Source organism: Hippopotamus amphibius, chromosome 2 (assembly GCF_030028045.1).
Source record: "Hippopotamus amphibius kiboko isolate mHipAmp2 chromosome 2, mHipAmp2.hap2, whole genome shotgun sequence".
NCBI lineage: Eukaryota > Metazoa > Chordata > Mammalia > Artiodactyla > Hippopotamidae > Hippopotamus > Hippopotamus amphibius.
In genome coordinates this window covers 109347896-109372440 of record NC_080187.1, presented here as the reverse complement: position 1 = coordinate 109372440, position 24545 = coordinate 109347896, and the positions used below count along the sequence as shown (strand labels likewise).

Sequence of the window (24545 nt, the reverse complement as noted above, 5' to 3'; positions counted from 1 at the left end):
GTTCACTTGTTCAAGAATGTTGTTTTCCTCTGATTTCCCACAGGGTCCTTTGCTCATGGACAAATACCCTCCCCCCCATTTCCACGTGATCTCCACGGGGCTCCGGGTGGTTATGCAGGTGGCCCGGCTGCAGGAGCACATGTGACACTGGTGGCCTCACCGAGGACCCGCCAGCCCAGCCTCAGTGGTCGGCTTGGGGACCCGGGCCTCCCCAGGACCAGGCTCTGAGGCTTCTGACTACCTCCCTGCTGGTAAGTTTATAGCACATGGATACAAGAGTCATGAATCCTAGGATGGGATGTGTATCATCACAAAAGCAGGCTCCTGATTCCCAATCATTGCGACACTGAGGGCGGGAGCAGGGAGGGGAGACTAAGGCAGCTGTGAAAGGGGCTCTCACCTCCCAGGAGAGAAATCATAGGATATGTCTGGATGGGGGAACAAGGGACACGATTCTAGGGATTTTATATCATACTGGCTATTTGTAATCATTTATCTCAAATTTCACAGCTTCCTACCACAACACACATACGTCCCCAAACAAGCCATCCAAGTCATCCACAAGTCCACTCGGGTTCACTTTCCAGGTGCAATCCGCACCCCCTGCACTCCTACACCACCCCCCAGGTTACCGGGCTCACCATCTAACTCTATGACCCTTGACTGTCACCTCACTTCCTTATGACACCTGTGGGGAGCCCCTAGGACAGGAAACCCATCTCTCATCCCTCTCTCCACCAAAGCCCTCCCGCAGTCGCCCACTACCCTCAGGATAAAATCCAGGATGCTTCAGTGGTCTAAAAGCCCACTAAAAGCTGCAAGCTCCCCCTTCTCAGACCTGGCATCTCACCTCTCTTTTAGACACACCTGTTTTTGTTCTGGTTTTGGGGCACATGTAGGGGTTGCTTTTGCCACCAATCTTTTCATTCCCTTTTCTCTGTGCCTAGAATGCTCTTCCCTGATACCTGCACATAACTGATTTCATCAGGTAATTTCTCATTATTCATCTTGAGGAGGCTGCCTCCTATCCCCGTCTCTCCCCTTAGCTCTATGTTACCTTGTCATCTGTCACCACCTTACATTATTCTGAGCATTGTGCTATTTCTTTATTTTCTACCTTTCGTTGCAAAATATGAAAGGGACAAAATTCAGGGCTTTCTTTGCCCAAATTACACTGTAATCCAAGTACCTCCGTGAGTGATCGGCTCGTGAGGGATGCTTAATGTGTGTTCAATGAAGAATGAATTAATAAATAGACACAGTTAGGAAACTCAAAAAAGATAAGAACAAAACAATAACCGATCAATTTGGCAACATGGAAATGACCAGTGTCCTACGGGAAAGTAGCTGCATTGCTTGAGCTGCATAAAAATTTTAAGTTATAGCAATTATAAATTATAGCAAAGCAAAATTCTCCTTTTTTGGAAAGACTACCTTGTAGAAATGTTTTATAATCATGTAGTATGTGGATGATCAAACGAGAAGCAAAGAAATAAAAATGCAATTCTTCCAAGAGATTTCCCAGCAAATGGCAGTAGAACTGCCTGTGAGAATTAGAAGGGGACCACAGGCAAACAGAGAGTGTGGAGCTTTTGTTTGCTTGCTTGCTTGCTTGCTTTGTTTTTTGTTTTTTCGGCCATGCGACACAGCTTACAGAACCCTAGTTCCTTGACCAGGGACTGAACACAGACCCCGTGCAATGAAAGCACCCAGTCCTAACCACTGGACTGCCAGGGAAGTCCCTATGCTTGTTTTTTTTAATCCTTATAGAAACTTAAATTTGTTTGTATACTCAAGTAAATAAATTAACAGATAGAGAAAGGCTTAAGATACCATACTAAGCAATGATTATTAGAGCAAGGACTGCAAAGACAAGATGAAGAGTCTGGAGTCTGGAACCTGAGTTGAGGGACTGGAACTTACAGGAGAGAAAGATGAGGCCTCTGCTGATAAAAATGACAGTAATTATGACAACCAAGGTGGCTATGTGGGAGATCGACTGGGTGTTTCACGAGTGTCAGTTAAAATCACACAAGTGAGGAAACAGAGCGTCAGAGGGAACACAACCCAATGGCTTCCACTTTCTCTGCGAAGAAGTGTTCACCCAGGGAAGAGGACAAAGGTGGTAAAATATGAGGCTTAATAAGAAGAGATCCTTTTATAAAAACAGAACACACTGAACAATTCCCACAACCTGTGAACAGTCTACACACTCTGGGGACATCAATTCTTACAGCCACACAAGCCCCTCGATGTAGAAGAACTAGACTTTCGTCTCAGATATATTAATAAATGGCTGTGTGACTCCACAAGTGAGCTAACAGGTACCAACTGCAGCAGCGAACTCGGGGGCTCAGAGTCCATCAGGCATAGACCCAGCTCGGCCACGGGTGGGTGTGTGGACTTTGCAATTCGTGTAAACAACCTGAGCTTCATTCTCTTTATCTGTAAAATGAGGAAGTGACAGTACCTTCCAAATAAAGTAACACATGTAAAGTGCCTACAAATTTCCTAGTAAACTTAGCAATAAATATTTAGGCATTGTTTTTCCTACAATTCTCAACCTAACCCTCCATAATCCCCATTTCCATAATCATAAAAATAACTGCCTTATACTTAGAATGCAGCGTTGAATTAAGTTGTCTCTAAAGAACTTTCTAGATCCAAAATCATTTTATTCTAGTTGCAAACCTTATACCCATATCAGTGGGCCTAATGCGAACACAAGAAGGGACTCTAGAGAAACAGTGAGGCCTGTACTCTGTTCCCACAAATGTGTTAGCTTCTTACCTTGGGCATCAAAGTACAAACACTGTAAATAATTATGCGTTGGACCTACGACTGGGGCTGATGGCTCAAACTGATACAGCTCACATACTGTTTTTAATATAAAACAGGCAAAATCCCTTTAACTTTACTGAGACCCCGCAGTCTGGTGTAATTTTTTATAATTGTCTGGAAACTTCAGTCAGTGGTTCCCCTGACTCACATGCTACAGTTTTATTCGTGAGAAATAAGCAAAGTGCCTACACTGGGAGTAAATTACACACCACTGTTAGGGCCTATCCTGCTCTGGGCGGTCGCTGGTCCTTCCAGCACAACAGGTCACGTCATGTTCAGGGGAGGTGCCCAGAGGACCAGTTCTCTGACAACCTGCCTGTAATCCTGTGTTTGTAACCAATGTAAAACTCTATCATAAGCATGACTCTCTCACATAAGGCTATGATTTTCCACCATAAATGCCATCCTCAAATTATCCTGAGAGTAAATTGCAAATACATTTATCACTTAGCATAATGCTAGCTACCACCACACAGCTTAAAATGTCAGTGTCTTAATACAATCAGTTTATTTTTCTTTCATAAAATGGGCTGATGAGACTGTTCCTTGGATGACCTTTCACACAGTGACTCTGGTACCAAGTACTCTGGTAAAGGGGACCCTCTGCTTTGTGGCCTGAGGTGTCTCCCCACTGATGAACATCAGTGACCACAAGTTACACATTCAAAGTCGCAATGGGAATAGGAAATATTGAGAAAATGATTAGGAAATATTGAGTTCCATATTTTGCAACAGATAGACCCAACATTAAAAATGATTTTCAAAGTATTTTAAAGAAATCTAAAGGAAATATTTAAGTAAAATAAAGCAGGAATATAGAAAAGAAACACCAACCATTCACTGAATATAGCAGCACGTGACTCTGCATTCCCTAATTATCTACATTAGTCAGCTACAAGAAAAAAGGCTTTCTACAAATTCTGAAAATTAATATGCTCCAGCCTTTAACATCCATTACCCAGAAATACTACAGTCTCTCTGCCAACACTTGACTAGCAAGAGGTTCAGCTGTAATTTGCCCAAAACGTTGGATTTTGTAATAAAATCTTGGTACTAGAAAGTTTGGGTGTAAGATAGTTAATATCATGATTAAAATGAAATGAATTCATTGCTGAATTGGAGCTCACAGTATTAAGAATAATCACATAAAATTCACTAAAATGCTAAGAAATAAAATTAAAGAGGGAACTATTTAGAATGAGAAATGCTCACTTGAGGAGGAAATTACCAAAACTAGAAACATGTAAAATAGTAATTAGTTTCATCAGAGCAACTCTCCATCAAATACCAACTGCTTTAAAGATAACATGTCTAAATAATAGTGAGAATGAGGAGATTATGCACATTTTGTTACTGTTTGACTATCCAGCACATATCTTCAAATGTTGGGACCTTTTTACTAAACCTTCTTGTCCTGTGATAAAACTATTCTCTTGTTTGAAAAAAAAAAAAGCTGTGGCTCCAAAAAGCGTTATTGGTTTGCTCAGATTTCTTTAATCCATCACTATGTTTGTGTCATGTTTCACCAGATTACAACTTGGAAGGAATGACGGATATTAAACCACCAATCCTTCCATTATTAAACACACACACATTTCTTCTTGAAACTGAAAAGAGATTAAAAACAAAACAAAACAAAACAAACCAAACCTTTATCTTCCTAGAGCACTTTTAAGGTTCCCAAAAAACTGAGAAGGTGCGGAGATTTCCCATAGATGCTCTGCCCCCCTCCTCCAGACACATCCACCCCTTCATCAACATCCCCACCAAATGGTCCATTTGTTACAGGTGAGGAACCTACATCATCATGCGAAGTTCATGGTTTACATCAGGGTTCACTCCTGGTGTTGTACATTGAATGGGTTTGGACACATTTATAATGACCTGTACCCACCATTATAGTGTCACACAGAGTAGTTTCACAGCCCTAAAACTCCCATGTGCTCTACCCATTCATCCGCCACCTTCTGCCCCAAAACCTGGCAGTCACTGCTGACATAGTATTGCCCCTTCCAGAAGGTCATATGGCTGAAATCACACAGAATGCCATCTTTTTAAACCATTGTCTTTGGCATAATAACATCCATTTCAGATTCCTTCATTATCTTCCCATGGCTGGATACCTCATTTCTTCTTAGTGCCAAATAATATTCCACAGCCTGGACGTTCACCACGTTATTTACCCATCACCTGCTGAAGGACATCTGAATTGCTTCCATGTTTCAGCAATTATGAAAAAAGCTGCTATAAACATGCCTGTGTGCAGGTATTTTTTGTGGACATACATTTTCAACTCAACTGGGTAAATACCAAGGAGTGTGATTGCTGAAACATATGGTTAGGATACATTTATTTACATAAGAAACTGCCAAACCACGCTCCAAAGTGGCTGTACCATGTTGCATTCCAGCCAGCAGGATGGGAGTTCCTGCTGCTCCACATCCTCTCCAGGCTTCAATGCTGCCAGTGCTGTGAATTTCAGCCGTTCTAACGGATGTGGAGTGGAATTTCACTGTTGCTTTAATTTGCACTTCCCTGATGACATATGATGTGGGTGTCTTTTCTTCTGCTTACTTGTCATCTGTACATTTTTTTTGGTGAGGTATCTGTTAAGGTCTATGGTAAGTTTTTAAATTTAGGTTATTTGTTTTGTTGCTACTGTGTTTAAGAGTTCTTTGTATGTTTTGGATAACAGTCCTTTATCAGATGGGACTTTTGCAACTATTTTCTTCCATTCCGTGCCTCATTTTCTCATTCTCTTGATATTGTCTTTCACAGAGCAGAAGTTTTAGCTGTAATGAAGTCCATATTATCCTTTATTTCATAGATTATGTGTTTGGAGTCATATATAAAAAGGCAGTGTCAGAGACGGTTCAAGATGGTGGAGTAGCAGGATGTGCACTCACTCCCTCTTGCAAGAGCACCGGAATTACAACTAACTGATGAACAATCATCGACAGAAAGACACTGGAACTCACCAAAAAAGGCACCCCACATCCAGAGACAAAGGAGAAGCTGCAATGAGATGGTAGGAGGGGCGCAACTGCGTTAAAATCATATCCCATAACCCCTGGGTGGGTTTCTCATAAACATGAGAACAGTTATACCACAGAAGTCCACCTATTAAAGTGAGCATTCTGAGCCCCAAGTCAGGCTTCCCAACCTGGGGGTCCAGCAACAGAAGGAGGAATCCCCAGAGAATCACACTTTGAAAGCCAGCAGGATTTGATTGCAGGACCTCCACAGGACTGGGGGAAACAGAGACTCCACTCTTGGAGGGCACACAAAAAATCGTGTACTCACCAGGATCCAGGGGGAAGGAGAAGTGACACTATAAGATATGGAACCAGACCTACCTACTGGTGTTGGAAGGTTGCCTGCAGTGGTAGGGGGTAGCTGTGGTTCACCGAGGGGACAGGGACACCGGTGGCAGGGGTTCTGGGAAGTGCTCATTGGCATGAGAGCTCCCAGAGTCCTCCATTAGCCCCACAAAAGAGCCTGTAAGCTCCAATGCTGGGTAGCCTCAGGCCAAATAACCAGCAAGGTGGGAAAATTGCCCCACCCATTGGCAGACAAGCAGATTAAAGTTTTACTGAGCACCCCCCACCCAGCCCTACCCACCATCTGTCCCTCCCATGAGGAAGCATGCACGAGTCTCCTAGTAGCTTCCTCCACAAGAGGGCAGACAGCAGAAGCAAGCAGTATCAGCAGTATTTCATTCTGTGGAACTGAAAACCACAGCCACAGAAAGATAGAGAAAATGAAAAGGCAAAAGACTTTGTACCAGATGAAAGGACAAGTTAAACCACAGAAAAAGCATGAAGAGGAGATAGGCACCCTTCCAGAAAAAGAATTCAGAATAATGATGGTGAAGATGATCCAGGACTTTGAAAAAAGACTGGATAAAAAGATCGAAAAGTTGCAAGAAAAGTTTACCAAAGACCTAGAAGAATTAAAGAACAAACAAACAGAGATATGCAACACAATAAGTGAGATGAAAAATACACTAGAAGGAACCAATAGCAGATTAACTGAGGCAGAAGGGCGAATAAGTGACCTGGAAGACAGAATGGTGATAATCACTGATGTGGAAAAGAATAAAGAAAAAAGAATGAAAAGAACTAAAGACAGCCTAAGAGACCTCTGGGACAATGTTAAATGCACCAACATTCACATTATAGGGGTCCCAGAAGGAGAAGAGAGAGAGAAAGGACCAAGAAAATATGGGAAGAGATTATAGTGGAAAAATTCCCTAACATGGGAAAGGAAATAGCCACCCAAATCCAGGAAGCACAGAGAATCCCAGGCAGAAGAAACCCAAGAAGAAACACACCAAGACATATAGTAGTCAAATTGGCAAAAATTAAAGACAGAGAAAAGTTATGAAAAGTAATAAGGGAAAAACAACAAATAACATACAAGGGAACTCCCATAAGGTTAACAGCTGATTTCTCAGCAGAAACTCTACAAGCCAGAAGGGAGTGGCACAATATATTTAAAGTGATGACAGAGAAGAACCTACAACCAAGAATACTCTACCCAGCAAGGATCTCATTCAGATTCAACAGAGAAATCAAAAGCTTTGCAGACAAGCAACAGCTAAGAGAATTCAGCACCACCAAACCAGCCCTACAACAAATGCTAAAGGAACTTCTCTAAGTGGGAAACATAAGAGAAGAAAAGGACCTACAGAAACAACAACAAAACAATTAAGAAAATGGTAATAGGAACATACATATCGATAATCACCTTGAATGTAAATGGACTAAATGCACCAACCAAAAGACACAGACTGGCTGAATGGATACAAAAACAAGACCCATATATATGCTGTCTACAAGAGACCCACTTCAGACCTAGGGACACATACAGACTGAAAGTGAGGGGATGGAAAAAGATATTCCATGCAAATGGAAATCAAAAGGAAGCTGGAGTAGTGATACTCATATCAGACAAAATAGACTTTAAAATAAAAAATGTTACAAGAGACAAGAAAGGACATTACATAAAGACTGAGAGATCAATCCAAGAAGAGGAGATAACAATTATAAATATATATGCACCCAATATAGGAGCACCTCAATGTATAAGGCAAATGCTAACAACAATGAAAGAGGAAATCAACAGGAACAAAATCACAGTGGGGGACTTTAACACCCCACTTACACCAACGGACAGATCATCCACACAGAAAATTAAAAAGGAAACACAAGCCTTAAATGACACAATAAATCAGCTTGATTTAATAGATATCTATAGGACATTACATCCAAAAACAGCAGATTACACGTTCTTCTCAAGTGCACACGGAACACTCTCCAGGATAGATCACATTTTGGGTCACAAATCAAGCCTTGGTAAATTTAAGAAAATGGAAATCATATCAAGCATCTTTTCTGACCACAATGCTACGAGATTAGAAAGCAATAATAGGAAAAATACTGTAAAAAACACACACACAGAGGCTAAACAATACACCACTAAATACCCAAGAGATCACTGAAGAAATCAAAAAGGAAATCAAAAAATACCTAGAGACAAATGACAATGAAAACACAATGATCCAAAACCTATGGGATGCAGCAAAAGCAGTTCTAAGAGGGAAGTTTATAGCAATACATTCCTACCTCAAGAAACAAGAAAAATCCCAAACAATCTAACCTTACACCTAAAGAAACTAGAGAAAGAAGAGCAAACAAAACCCAAAGTTAGTAGACGGAGAGAAATCATAAAGATCAGAGAAGAAATAAATGAAATAGAAATAAAGAAAACAACAGCAAAAATCAATAAAACTAAAAGCTGGTTCTTTGAGAAGATAAATAAAATCGATAAAGCTCTAGCAAGACTCATCAAGAAAAAGAGGGAGAGGACTCAAATCAATAAGATTAGAAATGAAACAGGAGAAGTTACAACACACACCGCAGAAACAAAAAGCACCATAAGAGATTACTACAAGCAACTATATGCCAATAAAATGGACAAACTGAAATAAATGGACACAGATTCTTAGGAAGGTATAACCTTCCAAGACGGAATCAGGAAGAAATAGAAAATATGCACAGACCAATCACAAGCAATGAAATTGAAACTGTGATTAAAAATCTCCCAAGAAAGAAAAGTCCAGGACCAGACGGATTCACAGGTGAGTTTTTTCAAACATCTAGAGAAGAGCTAACACCCATCCTTCTCAAACTATTCCAAAAAATTGCAGAGGAAGGAACAATCCCAAACTCATTTTATGAGGCCACCATCACCCTGATACCAAAATCAGACAAAGATACTACAAAAAAAGAAAACTACAGACCAATATCACTGATGAATTTAGATGCAAAAATCCTCAACAAAATACTAGCCAACAGAATCCAACAACACATTAAAAGGATCATACACCATGATTAAGTGGGGTTTATCCCTGGAATGCAAGGATTCTTCAATATAAGCAAATCAATCAATGTGATACACCATATTAACACACTGAAGGATAAAAACCACGTGATCATTTCAATAGATGCAGAAAAAGCTTTTGACAAAATTCAACACCCATTTATGATAAAAACTCTCCAGAAGGTGGGCATAGAGGGAACCTACCTCAACATAATAAAGGCCATATATGACAAACCCACAGCAAACATCATTCTCAATGGTGAAAAACTGCAAGCATTCCCTCTAAGATCCGGAACAAGACAAGGATGTCCACTCTCACCACTACCATTCAACACAGTTTTGCAAGTCCTTGCCACAGCATTCAGAGAAAAAAAAGAAATAAAAGGAATCCAAATTGGAAAAGAAGTAAAACTGTCACTGTTTGCAGATGACATGATACTATACATAGAAAATCCTAAAGATGCCACCAGAAAACTACTTGAGCTAATTAATGAATTTGGTAAAGTTGCAGGATACAGAATTAACACACAGAAATCTCTTGCATTTCTATACACCAACAATGAAAGATCAGAAAGAGAAATTCAGGAAACAATCCCATTCACCACTGCAACAAAAAGAATAAAATACCTAGGGAAAAACCTATCTAAGGAGGCAAAAGATCTGTACTCAGAAAACTATAAGACAATCATGAAAGAAATCAAAGACAACACAAACAGATGGAGAGATATACCAGGTTCTTGGATTGGAAGAACCAACATTGTGAAAATGACTATACTACCAAAAGCAATTTACAGATTCAATGCAATCCCTATCAAATTACTGGTGGTATTTTTCACAGAACTAGAACAAGAAATTTCACGATTTGTATGGAAATGCAAAAGACCCTGAACAGCCAAAGCAATCTTGAGAAGGAAAGACGGAGTTGGTGGAATCAGGCTTCCTGCCTTCAAACTATACTACAGTCCTACAGTGATCAAGACAGTATGGTACTGGCACAAAAACAGAAATATAGATCAATGGAACAGGATAGAGAGCCCAGAGATAAACTATGGTCAACTAATCTATGACAAAGGAGCCAAGGATACACATTGCAGAAAGGGCAGCCTCTTCAAAAAGTGGTGCTAGGGAAACTGGACAGTTACATGTAAAAGAATATCAGAACACTCCCTAACACCACACACAAAAATAAACCCAAAATGAATTAAAGACCTAAATGTAAGGCTAGACACCATAAAACTCCTAGAGGAAAACATAGGAAAAACTCTCTTCGACATAAATCACAGCAAGATCTTTTTTGATCCACTTCCTAGAGTAATGGAAATAAAAACAAACAAACAAAAAATAAGTGGGACCTAATGAAACTTCAAAGCTTCTGCACAGCAAAGTATAAGCAAGAAGAAAAAAACAACCCTCAGAATGGGAAACAATATTTGCAAACAAATCAACAGACACAGGATTAATCCCCAAAATATATAAATAGTTCATCCAGTTCCATATCACGAAAACAAACAACCCAATTAAAAAATGGGCAGAAGATCTAAATAGGCATTTCTCCAAAGAAGACATATGTATGGCCAAGAGGCACATGAAAAGCTGCTCAACGTCACTAATTATTAGAGAATTGCAAATCAAAACGACAGTGAGGTATCACCTCACACCGGTCAGAATGGGCATCATCAGAAAATCTACAAACAGTAAATGCTGGAGAGGGTGTGGAGAAAAGGGAACACTCTTGCACTGTTGGTGGGAATGTAAATTGATACAGCCACTACAGAGAACAGTATGGAGGTTCCTTGCAAAACTAAAAATAGAGTTACCATATGACCTAGCAATCCCACTGCTGGGCATATACCCAGAGAACACCATAATTCAAAAAGACACATGCACTCCAATGTTCATTGCAGCACTATTTACAATAGCCTGGACATGAAATCAACCTAAATGTCCATCAACAGATGAATGGATAAAAAAGATGTGGTACATATATACAATAGAATATTACCCAGCTGTAAAAAGTGATGAAACGGGGACATTTGTAGAGACATGGATGGACCCAGAGACTGTCATACAGAGTGAAGTGAGTCAGAAAGAGAAAAGCAAATATCATATATTAACACATATATGCGGAATATAGAAAAATGGTACAAATCAACCAGTTTGCAAGGCAGAAATAGAGACACAGATGTAGAGAACAAACATATGGACACCAAATGGGAAAAGCGGGTAGGGTTGGGCGGGAATGAATTGGGAGACTGGGATACCAAATACTCTAAATATATGCAGTTTATTGTATGTTAAAAAAAAAAAAGGCAGTGCCAAACCCAAAGCCATCTACGTTTCTCCTATGTTACCTTATAGGAATGTAATAGTTTTGTGTTTTACATTAGCTCTGTGTTCCATTATGAATTTATTTTTGTGAAGGATATAAGGTCTATGTCTATACTCATTTTTTTGCCTGTGGATGTCCAGTTGTTGCAGCACAATTTGTTGAAAAGACCATCTCTATTCCTTTGCCACAGATTAGCTGACTATCTTTATGTGCGTCTACTACAGGGCTCTCCATTTTGTTCCATTCACCTAGCTGTCTATTGTTTCACTGGCGCCACGCTGTCTTGATCACCACAGCTTTATTCCAAGTCTTGAAGTCAGGTAGTAGCAGTCCTCCAACTTTGTCCTTCTCCTTCAATGCTGTGTTGGCTATTCTGGGTCTTTTGCTTTTCCACATACACTTTAGAATCTGTTTGTCAACATTCACAAAACAACTTGCTGGGATTCTGACTGGAATTGCATTGAATGTGTAGATCACACATGTCTGTTGGGAAGAAAAGACATCTTGACAATATCAAGTCTTCTTACACATGAACATGGAATACCTTTCTATTTTTCTTGTTCTTTGATTTCTTTCATCACGTTTGTAGATTTCCATATATATATATATATATATAGTACACATTTTGTTAGGTTTTTCCTTAAGTATTTCATTCTGGGGGCACTAATGTCAATGGTACTGTTTTGCTTATATTAGGATATAACTTACATATAACACTGTGTAAGTTTAAGGTGTAGAACATGTTACTTTGATTTATTTATATACTGTAATATGATTACTACTATAATTTTAACTAACACCTCTATCACATCAAATAATTATTTCTTTTTTGTGGTAAAGACTTTTAAGATCTATTTCAGCAATTTTGAAGTATGTAACACAGTATTGTCTACAATAATCACTATGTTATATGTTAAGCCTCCAGGACTCATACATCTAGTTGCAAGTTTGTGTCTTTGACCACTTCCCCCAACCGCCAGCCCCTTGTAACCACCAGTCTGTTTCCATGAGTTCAGCTTTGTTAGATTCCACATGTAAGTGATATCATGCAATACTTGACACACATCAATATGTGTCACTTATATCACATGTAAGTGATATCATGCAATATTTGTCTTACTAACATCTAAACAGTTTGGCTTATCTCAATAAATATAATGGCCACAAGGTCTCTCCATGTTGTCGCAAATGGCAGGATTTCCTTCTTTCTCACAGCTAATATCTTTTTTGTACGTATGTATACCACAGTGTCTTCAGCCATTCATCTACTGATGGACACTTAGGTTGTTTTCGTATCTTGGTTATTGAGAACAATGCTGTAGTAAACATAGAAATGCATGTGTCTCTTCAAATTCCTGTTTTCATTTCCCTTGGATATATTCCCAGAAGTGGGAAATTGCTGAATCGTGTAGTAGTTCTATTTTTAGTTTTTTGAGGAACCTCCCTACTGTTCTCCACAGTGGCTGCACCAATTTACCTTCCCACCAACAAGGTAGGAGGATTCCCTTTTCTCCTTGCCAACACTTGTTATTTATTGTTTTCTTGATAATAGATATTCTGACAGGTATGAGGTGATATCTCATTATGGTTTTGATTTGCATTTCCCTGATGATTAGTGATGTTGTGCATCTTACACGTCTATTGTGCATCTGTATGTCTTCTTTGGAAAAATGTCTAGACACTTCCTCTACCTATTCTTAATTCAGATTACTTGTTCTTTGTTATTGACTTGTATGTGTTCTTTATGTATTTTGGATAACAACCCCTTACCTGATATACGGTTTACAAATATGTCTCCCATTCTGTGGGTTGCCTTTTCATTTTGCTAATGGTTTCCTTTCCTGTGCAGAAGCTTCTTAGGTTGATGTAGTCCCATTTTTACTTTCATTATTTTTGCCTTTTTTTGTCATATGCAAACTATCAGTGCTGAGACAAATTCAAGGAGCTTCTTCTCTATGTTTTCTTCTTGGAGTTCTATAGTATCTGAATCTATCTTTAATTAATACATTCTGAGTTAATTTTTGTAAGTGATGTAATAGTGGTCCAGTATCATTTTCTGTATGTGGTTATCCAGTTTTCCCAGAACCATTTATTTATTTATTTTACATCTTTATTGGTGTTATAATTGCTCTACAATGTTGTGTTAGCTTCTGCTGTTCAACAAAGTGAACCAGCTATATGTATACATATATCTCCATACCCCCTCCCTCTTGAACTTCCCTCCCACCCTCCCTATCTCACCCCTCTAGGTCATCACAAAGCACCAAGCTTATCTCCTTGTGCTATGCAGCAGCTTCCCACTAGCCATCTGTTTTACATTTGGTAGTGTGTATATGTCAGTGCTACTCTCTCACTACATTCCAGATTCCCCTTCCCCCAGTGTCCTCAAGTCTGATCTCTACAACTGTTTCTTTATTCCTGCCCTGCCACTGGGTTGATCAGTACTGTTTTTTTAGATTCCATATATATGCATTAGCATACAGTATTTGTTTTTCTCTTTCTGGCTTAGTTCACTCTGTATGACAGACTCTAGGTCCATCCACCTCACTGGAAATAACTCAATTTCGTTCCTTTTTATGGCTGAGTAATATTCCATTGTATATATGTGCCACATCTTTATCCATTCATCTGTCGATAGAAATTTAGGTGGCTTCCACATCCTGGCTATTGTAAATAGTGCTGCAATGAACACTGGGGTGCATGTATCTTTTTGAGTTGTGGTTTTTTCATGGTATTTGCCCAGTAGTGGGATTGCTGGGTCATATGGTAGTTCCATTTTTAGTTTTTTAAGGAACCTTCATACTGTTCTCCACAGTGGCTTTATCGATTTACATTCCCACCAACAGCCAGCACCATTTGTTGAAGAAATTGTCCTTTTCCCATTTAGTGTTCTTGACTCCTTTGCCAAATATTAGTTGACTGTATATGCAGGGGTTCATTTCTGGGCTTTCTGTTCTGTTCTACTGGTCTGTATGTCCATGCTTATGTCAGTACCATGCTGTTTTAATTAATACAGCTTTGTAGTACAGTTTGAAATTAGGAAGCATAATGCCTCTGGCTTTGGTCTTTTTTCTCAAAATTGCTTTCACTATTTGGTGTCTTTTCTAGTTTTATACAAATTATAGAATTGCTTTCTCCATTTATGTGAAAAACACCATTGGAATTTTATAGAGATTGCATTGAATCTATATATGGGTTTGGGTGTTTGGACACATCAACATTAGTTTTTCTAATCCATGGAAGAACTGCAACCAATTTGTTAAAATGTTTTTTTTAATTTCAAATTCTACTTATACACTTCTGGAATACAGAGATGAACTGACTTTTTACGTTAACCTTGTATCCTGCAACCTTGCTGTGACTGCTTATTATAGTAGGGTTTTTTTGTCAATTCTTTCATATTTTTGATATTAGATGACCATTTCATCTGCAAAGACAGTTTGATTTCTTCCTTCTCAATGTATATGCACTTCTTTTCTTTTTTTTTCTTTTCAAATTAGCTACAGCTTACCATATAATGTTGAAAAGGACTGATGAGAGGGGAGAGCCTTGCTGTGTAACTGATCTTAGTGGGCAAGCTTCAAGCTGCCCACCATTGACTATGATGTTAGCAGTTGGATTTTGTAGATATTTTTTATCAAGCAGAGAAAGTTCACCTCTAATCCTACTTTACTGAGAGTTTTTATTATGAATGGGTGTTGGATTTTGTCAAATGCTTTTTCTGCATCTATTGATAAGATCATGTGATTTTATATACACCAATTTAAACTCAGGAGTAAGTCCTAACAATTGAAAATTCTAAATTACTAACATCTAAATTTGTACCAGCAAGCGTGTGATAAACAGGCTCGAGCATACATTGCTTAACATAGAGAATCTGGTACAATCTCTTTGTAGGGCATCTGGCAACATCTGCCAAAATTTAAATATACTTTCCCTTTGACTTAGCAACTCAACTGCTAGGAATTTACGGCCAAAACATGCCACACACATGTACAGAAAGATGCACGTTGCAGAGTGCTGTAAGTAACAGTATAAGAGGAAAAAACTAGGAGTAACCCTAACGTCCATCAATGAGATGTCGGGTAAATAAACTGTGGTGCATGCATGCAGTGGATTTTCATGGCCATTCAAAGGAGGGAGATGTATATGCTGAATTGGAAATAAGAAAAACATATTAAGTTAATAAAGCAAAGCACAACAACATGCATAAAACACTCCCATCAGGAGATAATTGTGTTTGTATGGATTTGTGTGTGCAGGAAGTTTCAGGAAGAGCAGGAGTGGACTGAGGGGTCTTGGGAGGGGAATGCACTATGTTCCCCCTTTTCTATCACATGAAAGTATTCACTTCCCATATGTTGTTTTCATAAGACTTCAAGGAAAATGTTAAAGTAAGTGTCAATTATACAATCTTTGCATAGTATTTTCATACTTTTACATTTAGGTAATAAACAATCATTTTTTTCTAGTTCCTTCAAAATTGTAAATTATGACAATACAGAAATAGATTTCTATCTAGAAAAAGAAGAATGATAGATGATTAGTTTTAATATCCTTAGAGGCAAAAGGATGGGATATGTTTAATGTAAAAAGCAGTTATTTGACCTGTGTAACTATCTCTCTTCCTATAACTCAGAAATCTAATTAATCTGAGTCTCCTAATCCCCATCACTAAAGGACATGGGTTTAGGAGATACTAAGATCCGCCTAAAGTACCTCCTTAAAAGTTACCTTCTTGATGAATTACCCAGTTCTTCCTCTCTCCAAGGGCGTCTAGTCTATTTTGCAAGACTGTACTTCATCAAGCAATATCTGAATTATCCTTCCTTGTACTTTTTCCTAATTCTTACTCTTTTCCTTGTACAGGAGACTGTTAGGAAGCAGGAACTGACCTGACAGAGAAAAGGGTTTGCATGTGAATGAACTCCTCCCTTCCCCTGTAAACAGTGTGCTGCCCACTGAGCTTCTAGTCTCTGTGTCCTTACAGCTGGACTTCTCCTTGCTGCTCATCTGCCCTCTTGTACTGACCATCACAACTCAAACCTGTTCTCACAGCTGGAATCTCGGCATCAGGAGACAGGGAAGGATGCACAGAAGTACATGCACTGAAATCTTTTATGCAGACTTTAAAGACAGAAGCAGCGCTTCCTTCCTCCCAGCACAAGCGGGTTTCCTGCCAAGAGAAGGCACCCACCCGTCTTCAGGCTGACTGAGGACTAAAAGTCCTCTGACACAGAGGATGTACCCGCAGCCAATTACAAGTGACAGCACTCCACGAGGCATTCAGCACATGGGAACCCTCTCATGTATTCTGGGCTTCCTGGTTTGAAGTCTCTCTTCTCTGGGAACGGGGAAACGGGCAGCAGCAAATGACATGAACCAGAAAATCATTAAACACAGCAAGTCTGTTCAAATCACAACACCTAGCAGCCCCTGGGAGTGCAGGAGCCCTGGCTCTTCCCCTCTAAGCAGCCGTCCTCACGTTTTCCACCATGCCCTCATTCTCTCCATCCTCAACAGAACATCACATACGTCCCTTTACATGAAGTATAAAGGAATCTTCAACTTCATCTCCTACATTCATGATGGGAGTCAACCAAATGCTAAAATACAACAGCAACTCAACTATTACCTATTAAACACACAAACAAGAAACTATAGCACAGCGAGATGAAAAGTGATTCTAATGTGCTGTGGACACACCGATAAAGGAGAGCTTGGTTCTTCCTTGGGCTGGGAGGAGTGTGGGAGAAAGCTGAATTGCGTCTTCTCAATAATTAATGTTTATTGAGTGCTTACACTGTGAAAACAGCTTCACACAAACTATGTCTCTAATTCTCACAAAAACATAGATCGTATAATTATCACGTCTGTCTTACAAACAGGAAAAATGAGTCTTGAGGAGTTTAATGTGTTCAGAGTCATCCTCTATCAAGAGATGGAGACAGACCTCGAAGCCAGCCAGTCTAGTTTCAAATTACCCACCATTAACCATCACGCTAAAAGCCTCTTCAGGAATAGAGAATACGCCAGAACAATAAGGGAGAAAATGGGCAGAACATTCACTAGGGAAAAACTCAGATATAATGAAAGTCTATGATCATAAAATACACAACATGCTTAGGAAAAAAATAGCAGTAGCTCACCCTTATATTACAACCACTTTACTTTTTTTTTTTTTTAAGAATTTTAATTGAGACACAGTTAACATACAATAAACTGCATATATTTAGAGTGTACAATTTGGTATACCAATATCCCAATTCATTCCCCCCCAACCCTCCCTGCTTTTCCCACTTGGTGTCCATATGTTTGTTCTTTATATTACACCCACTTTGGATCAGGTACTGTTCTAATTGTTTTTCTATATGAACTCATTAATACTTTAAACATCATCAGAAAGTATAATTTTTATCATTCCTTCTTGACAGGGGAAGAGACTGAAACACAGAGAGGTTAAGTAACCTGCCCAGTGTCACACAGCTAAGTAGAGGGGGCGAGACCAAGAAGCCAGGCAGTGTGCCTCAGGTGTCTGTCCTGAAACATCCCTACAGGGAGTTTCCTGCCTGATAGGGCTGCCCCCAGCCCCAGGGGCTGGCAAGTTGCCCAGTCAGATCAGAAGGGGCTACCAGAGGACACTGGACTTTCAACAGGAGGGAAAAATATCATAATAATGATAAGAGTGCTTTGCACTTATAAAGTACTATCAATGTTGTCTTAGTTCTATATTTGAGAAATGTGCTTTCTGTTTGTGTGATGGGGAACATCTAAGGTAAAACTTGATCAAATCATGTTGACAGATCTAAACAGACAGTCTAATGAATTCAATTTTCTTCTGAGCAATTCCCAAGTGGCTCTTGAGGCTCATATTAGAATAAAAGGAGAACCAAAGAACTGCATTTTCAGCAAGAAAGGATGTACATTAAAATATGCTGAGAAGCTATATATCATGCGGTAGTTAGCCAGAGGTTTTTGTAAAGGAATATAGGATTGTTTTAACATAAAATGAGTTATCTCCAAAATGGTTAGAAGAATGCCTTGTTTATACAAATGCTTTATAATATTAAATATGTTTCAAAAGACACTACAACATAATAATCAAGAGAATAAATTCTGCAACCTCAATGGCCAAGTTCAATGTTCAAATATATCCCTTGAGTAAATTCTGTCTCAGCTTTTTCCATGAATAAAATGAGGTAATAACTGTAAGTCACTTCAACTCACATCATTGTTATGAGATTAAATTAGTTATGAACATGTGTATGTATGCAAATATAAACATACATACACACACAAATACACACAAATATATATTATATATAATATGTGTATCTTTAGAAAAGTTCCAGACATAAATGAAACACCATGAAGTTTAGCTATTATCTGTGTTTTAAAAAGAGGAATCAAACAATGTTATACTAATTCACTGTAGTATTCAAAATACTATGACCTGTTTTTAAATGCAATTAATATTAAAAGGTAATATGAACTGCAGACTTTGGGTGACAATGACATGCCAGTGTGGGTTTACAGTTATAACAAATGTCCCAGCTGGTGGAGATGTTGACAGTGGGAGAGGTTGTGCATGTGGCGGGGGGGTGGGGCAGAGGGCACCTGGGAAATTCTCTAACTTCTGTCCAATTTTTCTGTAAACCTAAAACTGCTCTAAAAAATAGTCTATTAAAAAAGAAGTGTTGCAAACCCCCTATATTCTTTTTTTTAAATTAATTAATTAATTAATTTATTTATTTATGGCTGTGTTGGGTCTTCATTGTTGCACATGGGCTTTCTCTAGTTGCAGTGAATGGGGGCTACTCTTTGTTGGGGTGCGCGGGCTCCTCACTGCCATGGCTTCTCTTCTTGTGGAGCATGGGTTCCAGGCATGTGGGCTTCAGTAGTTGCGGCACATGGGCTCAACAGCTGTGGCTCATGGGCTCTAAAGCACAGGCTCAATAGTTGTGGTGCACAGGCTTAGGTGCTCTGCGGCATGTGGGATCTTCCTGCAGCAGGGATCGAACCAGTGTCCCCTGCATTAGCAGGTGGATTCTTAACCACTGTGCCAACCTAGGTAGTCTCAAACCCTCTATATTCTAACCAAGAGATTCATGGAGAGCTAGATACTTGTGAGTTACATAAACATTTGTTCACAAGCACAATTAAAATTCGTTTATGATTATAAAAAGGCATGCTTATATAAAAAAGATAGACAAGATTTCAAATCTTAAATATGCCCTATTTTTCTCCATCTCTGTCTCTATCTATCTATTTATATAAGTAATCTCAGGCAGAATATCCAGCATCTCGGAGCTTCAGTTTTCGTTTCTATATAATGGGCATAATAATCTTTAGTATAAAGCACTAGGGTTGTTGTAAAAACTAAAGCAATTTAAGGCATTTAGCAAAGAGCTTTGCACATGTTAAGTCTGAAATAAAAAAAGATGTTGGATTTCACTCTCCCTAAGAACAATATCAATGCCTTTATGTACCATACAGGCTCATTTATATTTTATTTTATTTTAATTTAATTTTATTTTTTAAGCTCTTTATTGAAGTATAATTTCTTTACACTGTTGTGCCAGTTTCTGCTGTACATCGAAGTGAATCAGCTGTATTTACACATATATCCCCATATCCCCTCCCTTCCGTGACTCCTTCCCACAAGGCTCATTATTTTAAAATAGTTGTGGTGAAAAAGAAATGCAAAAAAAAAAAAAAATAAAATAGTTGTGGTAGTTCAATTCAGTTTAAACATTTTGGGGACTCTACTAAACTTTAGGCCTTGTGACAAGCTTCCAGCATAAATGTCTCAACAGTATAGCAATGGAAATATAAACACTGTAGTCATGCATTTAATAATTACACAAAGAAATTTGATCTTCTTTTAAATAAGGTCATTAAAATTGTGAATTCCAAAAGTATGCAGTTAAAGTAGAAGAGCTTTAGGATTCACCCTCTTTTGATATCTATTTTTGGTAAGTAGCATTTTAAACTAGCTTCATCATTCTTTGATTTAATGCCTTCTTAGGAGGCCAAAAGCATTTCCTTATTGATTTTATTTTCAACCTTTGGTGTAAATGAAGTAGAAATTAACAGGACTGGTTTTGTCCTATAACAACTTCTTCAGCCCTGCTCCTTGCTTATTTTGCCTAACTTTTTTTTTTTTTTAAATACCAGCAGCATAGATTGGTGCCCAAAACATTGATCTAGAAATAGTGCTAATTACCTGCAGCTGTACAGGCAACAAAGGAGCAAAAACCATGGCCCCTGCTCACAATGTGCAAACCCTGGGCCCCTGCTCACAACATATACACCCTGGGCACTGCTCACAACATAAACACTTGGGCCCCTGTTCACAACACACAAACACTATGGAACAAAACCCTTAGCTATTAGCAGCCTGGGAGCTTTTTCCCAGAGTAACAACGTAAAACAGGGGTCACAGCCACACCTGGGAACCCAGCGCACATTGCATATCAAACCCCCCACACAACTGGCTATATTGCCATCGTGGAAAGCGTGTCACAGTCCATGTTCTTTCTCACTGTTCATAACACTATTTGGTTTCATGGTGATGACAAGAGTAGCAGGAAGAACACAGGCATTACACTTGTCTGAGGCCAAGTCTTCACAGAAAAAGTCATCAGGAGACAGACATCCAAACACAAGACATTGAACAGGACATATTTGGAAGTTTACACAACCCTCTGTGTCTGCAAAGCCAGCATGAAGCACACAGTGAGCTTCGGAACAGTGATTTCTCTAGTCAGAAGACAATTATAGTTATTTAAAGCACCAAGGAAGGAAATATTTACCAATTATCTGAGGTATTTACAAATCTACGGTGAGTACCTATCAGTTTCTTCAACCAGTTATGGACTAATCTCTCCCTCACAATTTCATATCCTCTTCAACCTTTTTTCCTGGCAGTAATTTATTTGTTTCAATCATTCAATAAATTTACCTTGAAACATTTGTTGACTGACTCCTATACCCTTCCTAGGCCATCATCAATAAATAAGCACAAAAAACAACTTTTAGACTTAGATGATCTAGATGAACCAATTCAATTGAGCAAACTACTCATTCTTTATCTAAATGTTCTACAAATAACAGCTATTTTAATACACTCTTCAATGAAAATATGCCAAGTTCGGAGTATAAAGTGGTGAGTAAGACACAGACCCACCTTCAGGAAACATCCAGTCAGTTGAGGAGATGGTATTAGATGATTCATCACCAATGTGGTGAGTGTCGCAGGATGAGAAGTCCAGGTGCTAAGGTAACGGGGACACGTGTGTGCTAGCTAGTTTGCCAGTGGGGAGGGGGACATTTAGGAAGAACTCTTTGAAATAAGGCAAGGATTCATTTTTATTTTACATGAGATCAAGGAAAGAAAAAATTAAGTTGTTCCTTTAAATGAACAAAAGTAGAAATTTTTAACCTAAACTATGTAAATGGCCAAAATTGATTAATTAAGCCCTTTTGATCTGTTTGCTGTGCCTCATCTCCAAAAATACACACAGCTCCCCGATTTATGACCTACATTATTTGTATTAGCCGATTATTTACATTACTAATCATACTGCATGGAAGCCCTCCTTCCCAAAGTGCTGTATAAACATTTGCTATGTGCTGACATCCTCAAAGCAAATAAAGCATGTCAAATGTTAATCTTTTTCTTTGGAGGCTGGTTATTTATTTATTGAATATAGTGTGTACTGAGTGCAATTTTAAAACAGCCTCTATCAGAAAAGAAATGTACTAAACAGTATTTACAAAAACACTCTGATGCCCACCTCCTCAAAGCTCAGCCCCCGCCCAGTCCGCCACCACAGCCCAGGAGGAGCTTGCCGTGGTCCTGATTCAGGGCGCTTCACCTGCTTACACTCAAAGCTGTCTAGCTCTTGGCCTCTGAGAATCTTAATCAGTTTAAAGGAGTTTCTTTTTGTCTATAGTTAAGTCTTTGCTTACAATAAGTCAGAAAGGCAGTGAGATGCACATTGGTAAAAAGCACAGGCTCAGGTGTCAGTAAATGGACATAGGAATAGATGCTCTGAAGCTCCCTGGCTCTGTGATACTGAGTCAGTTACTCCAGCATCTCCCGGCTCAGTGGTCAGCAGTCCTCGGGAGACCATCTCTGCCCCAGACATGCTATTAACTGGGAAGTCTTCACTTGCTCTCCTCCTGGGGTTCAGAAAGCCACGGTGAGATGGCAGAAGAGCCTTTCCCAAGGTGTTAAACATGTGGGGATGGAAACCTGCTCGGGATTTCGGAAACGTGTGGTGAAACAGTTTTGCTTTCCTATGAAATGAACCAACGAACTCTCTGTAACTTAGGGATTCACTTCCACACCATCTACCTCATGATTTCTCAAGTAGAAATCCCCTCTCCCTTACATGTATGTTCACATACTAATATGCTAAATGTTTGATGACTAGTTAATAGGAATTCCAAGAAATTCAGAAACTTTTTGGAATTCTAAGGAAATATAGAGAAAAATAAACTTCTGGGCCAAAGTTTTGCTGTCCCCCTACAAAACTGACACAGAGGTCATGATTGCCTGGGGGTAAATGTCTGATAAATGCTTCACTCCCTGTAAACCTCTGCCCCCACAGCAGGCTGACTTTAGGAAATGCTCCTCCTAGGGAGGCTCCTACATGTCCAGACCCCATGCTGTGGTTCTCTCTCTCCCTCCCTCTCTTACTGCCACAAGGACATTACTGATATGATAGGATTCTTTGACCCAAGTGAACTCTTTCACAAAACTCTATCTCAGTGACACTGACTTGCCCCAATACTTGGGTTCAGCCAGCACTGACTAGGCAAAGGGAATGAAGACCCCCTGTAATCCACTCAGCACAGAACACAGGGCTTAATGCGTAAGTGCTTTTCTGTAAATTAGGAATATCAAAGAAACTGAAATGCTAGCTGTTTCCTAGAGCTGCTACTTATATTATCACTCTAATGTTCTTATTCTTGTTTGGCTGGTGTGTTTGAATAACACAATTTAGATGTCACTACCCTAAAATCAAAAACCAATTTGTCTCTGAACACACCTGAGATAGCGAAATTCTCTTGCTCATTTGATGCAAACACAAAACATGAATTAGGGCCACTATCACAGAAGAGAGTGTTCTCATAAAGAGGATTCCTTTTAGGGTAACAGAGGGAGTGGGCACACCTGCCGCCTCAGTCAGCTGCCTAGCGATTCTGCTTTAGGTCATGGCATGTTCCCACCCTGAAGACAAAGCATCAGACTCCACACCCTGTTTCCAAATTACTGATACTTCTCAACACGCAGCCTACCTTACAGAAGCAGTGATGATCCTTACATAAGATACTGAAACACTCTTCTCAGGATTTTGTGTCAGACTTCAGGGAATAGACCATAGGGCTTCAGCAGTACCAATGCTCCCTTGAAGACCCAGACTTCCATTTGTGACTTTTCATCTTTTTTAATAGACATCAATCATTCACTTTCTTTCCTATTAACTTTGTTCCTAATTCTCCCCTAAGGTACATAGGATGTTTAAGTTGGCATATGCAGAAATACTTAGAAGATACCCAAACTGTACTTTCCTTAAACATGAAAGAAGTGTAAGTATGCAGGTATAGCCCTTTAACCCAAGCTTCACAGAATCCTCTTTATGTAAGAGCATATGCCTAAATTCTGTAATCTACAGTAATTCTGACTAACACAATGTTTAACCGAAATGAATCGTAATTGCGTTAACCATAGATTCTGCAACTCTTTCAATAAAATTTCAGATAAAAGCTTAGCAGACGCTGCCAAATATTTATACTCTGCAGTCGCGCCTGGTAAAGAGCCGTGCAGTGAGCGGGACTGAGTTCACCGAGGTTTACCTGTGCGTGAGCCTCCGCTGCCCAACGCAGACCGCGGTCTGAGAACCTTGAACAATGCACACTTCATGGCGACTACATTTCATCCTTAAGCACGGGTCTTTAGTTGGATCTAAAGCCAAAAAAA

The 24545-nt window shown here is 39.3% G+C and overlaps 1 protein-coding gene across 2 annotated transcripts in view; it reads right to left on the bottom strand.

Moving 5' to 3' along the window:
* Window positions 1-24545, bottom strand: part of SPOCK3 (SPARC (osteonectin), cwcv and kazal like domains proteoglycan 3) — a 426984-nt gene that overhangs the window by 209861 nt on the left and 192578 nt on the right. For both annotated transcript variants that reach the window (XM_057722257.1, XM_057722256.1), the window contains one exon: window positions 24422-24530. In XM_057722257.1, the coding sequence (XP_057578240.1) occupies window positions 24422-24530 (109 nt within the window). The remainder of the gene's footprint in view (window positions 1-24421; window positions 24531-24545) is intronic.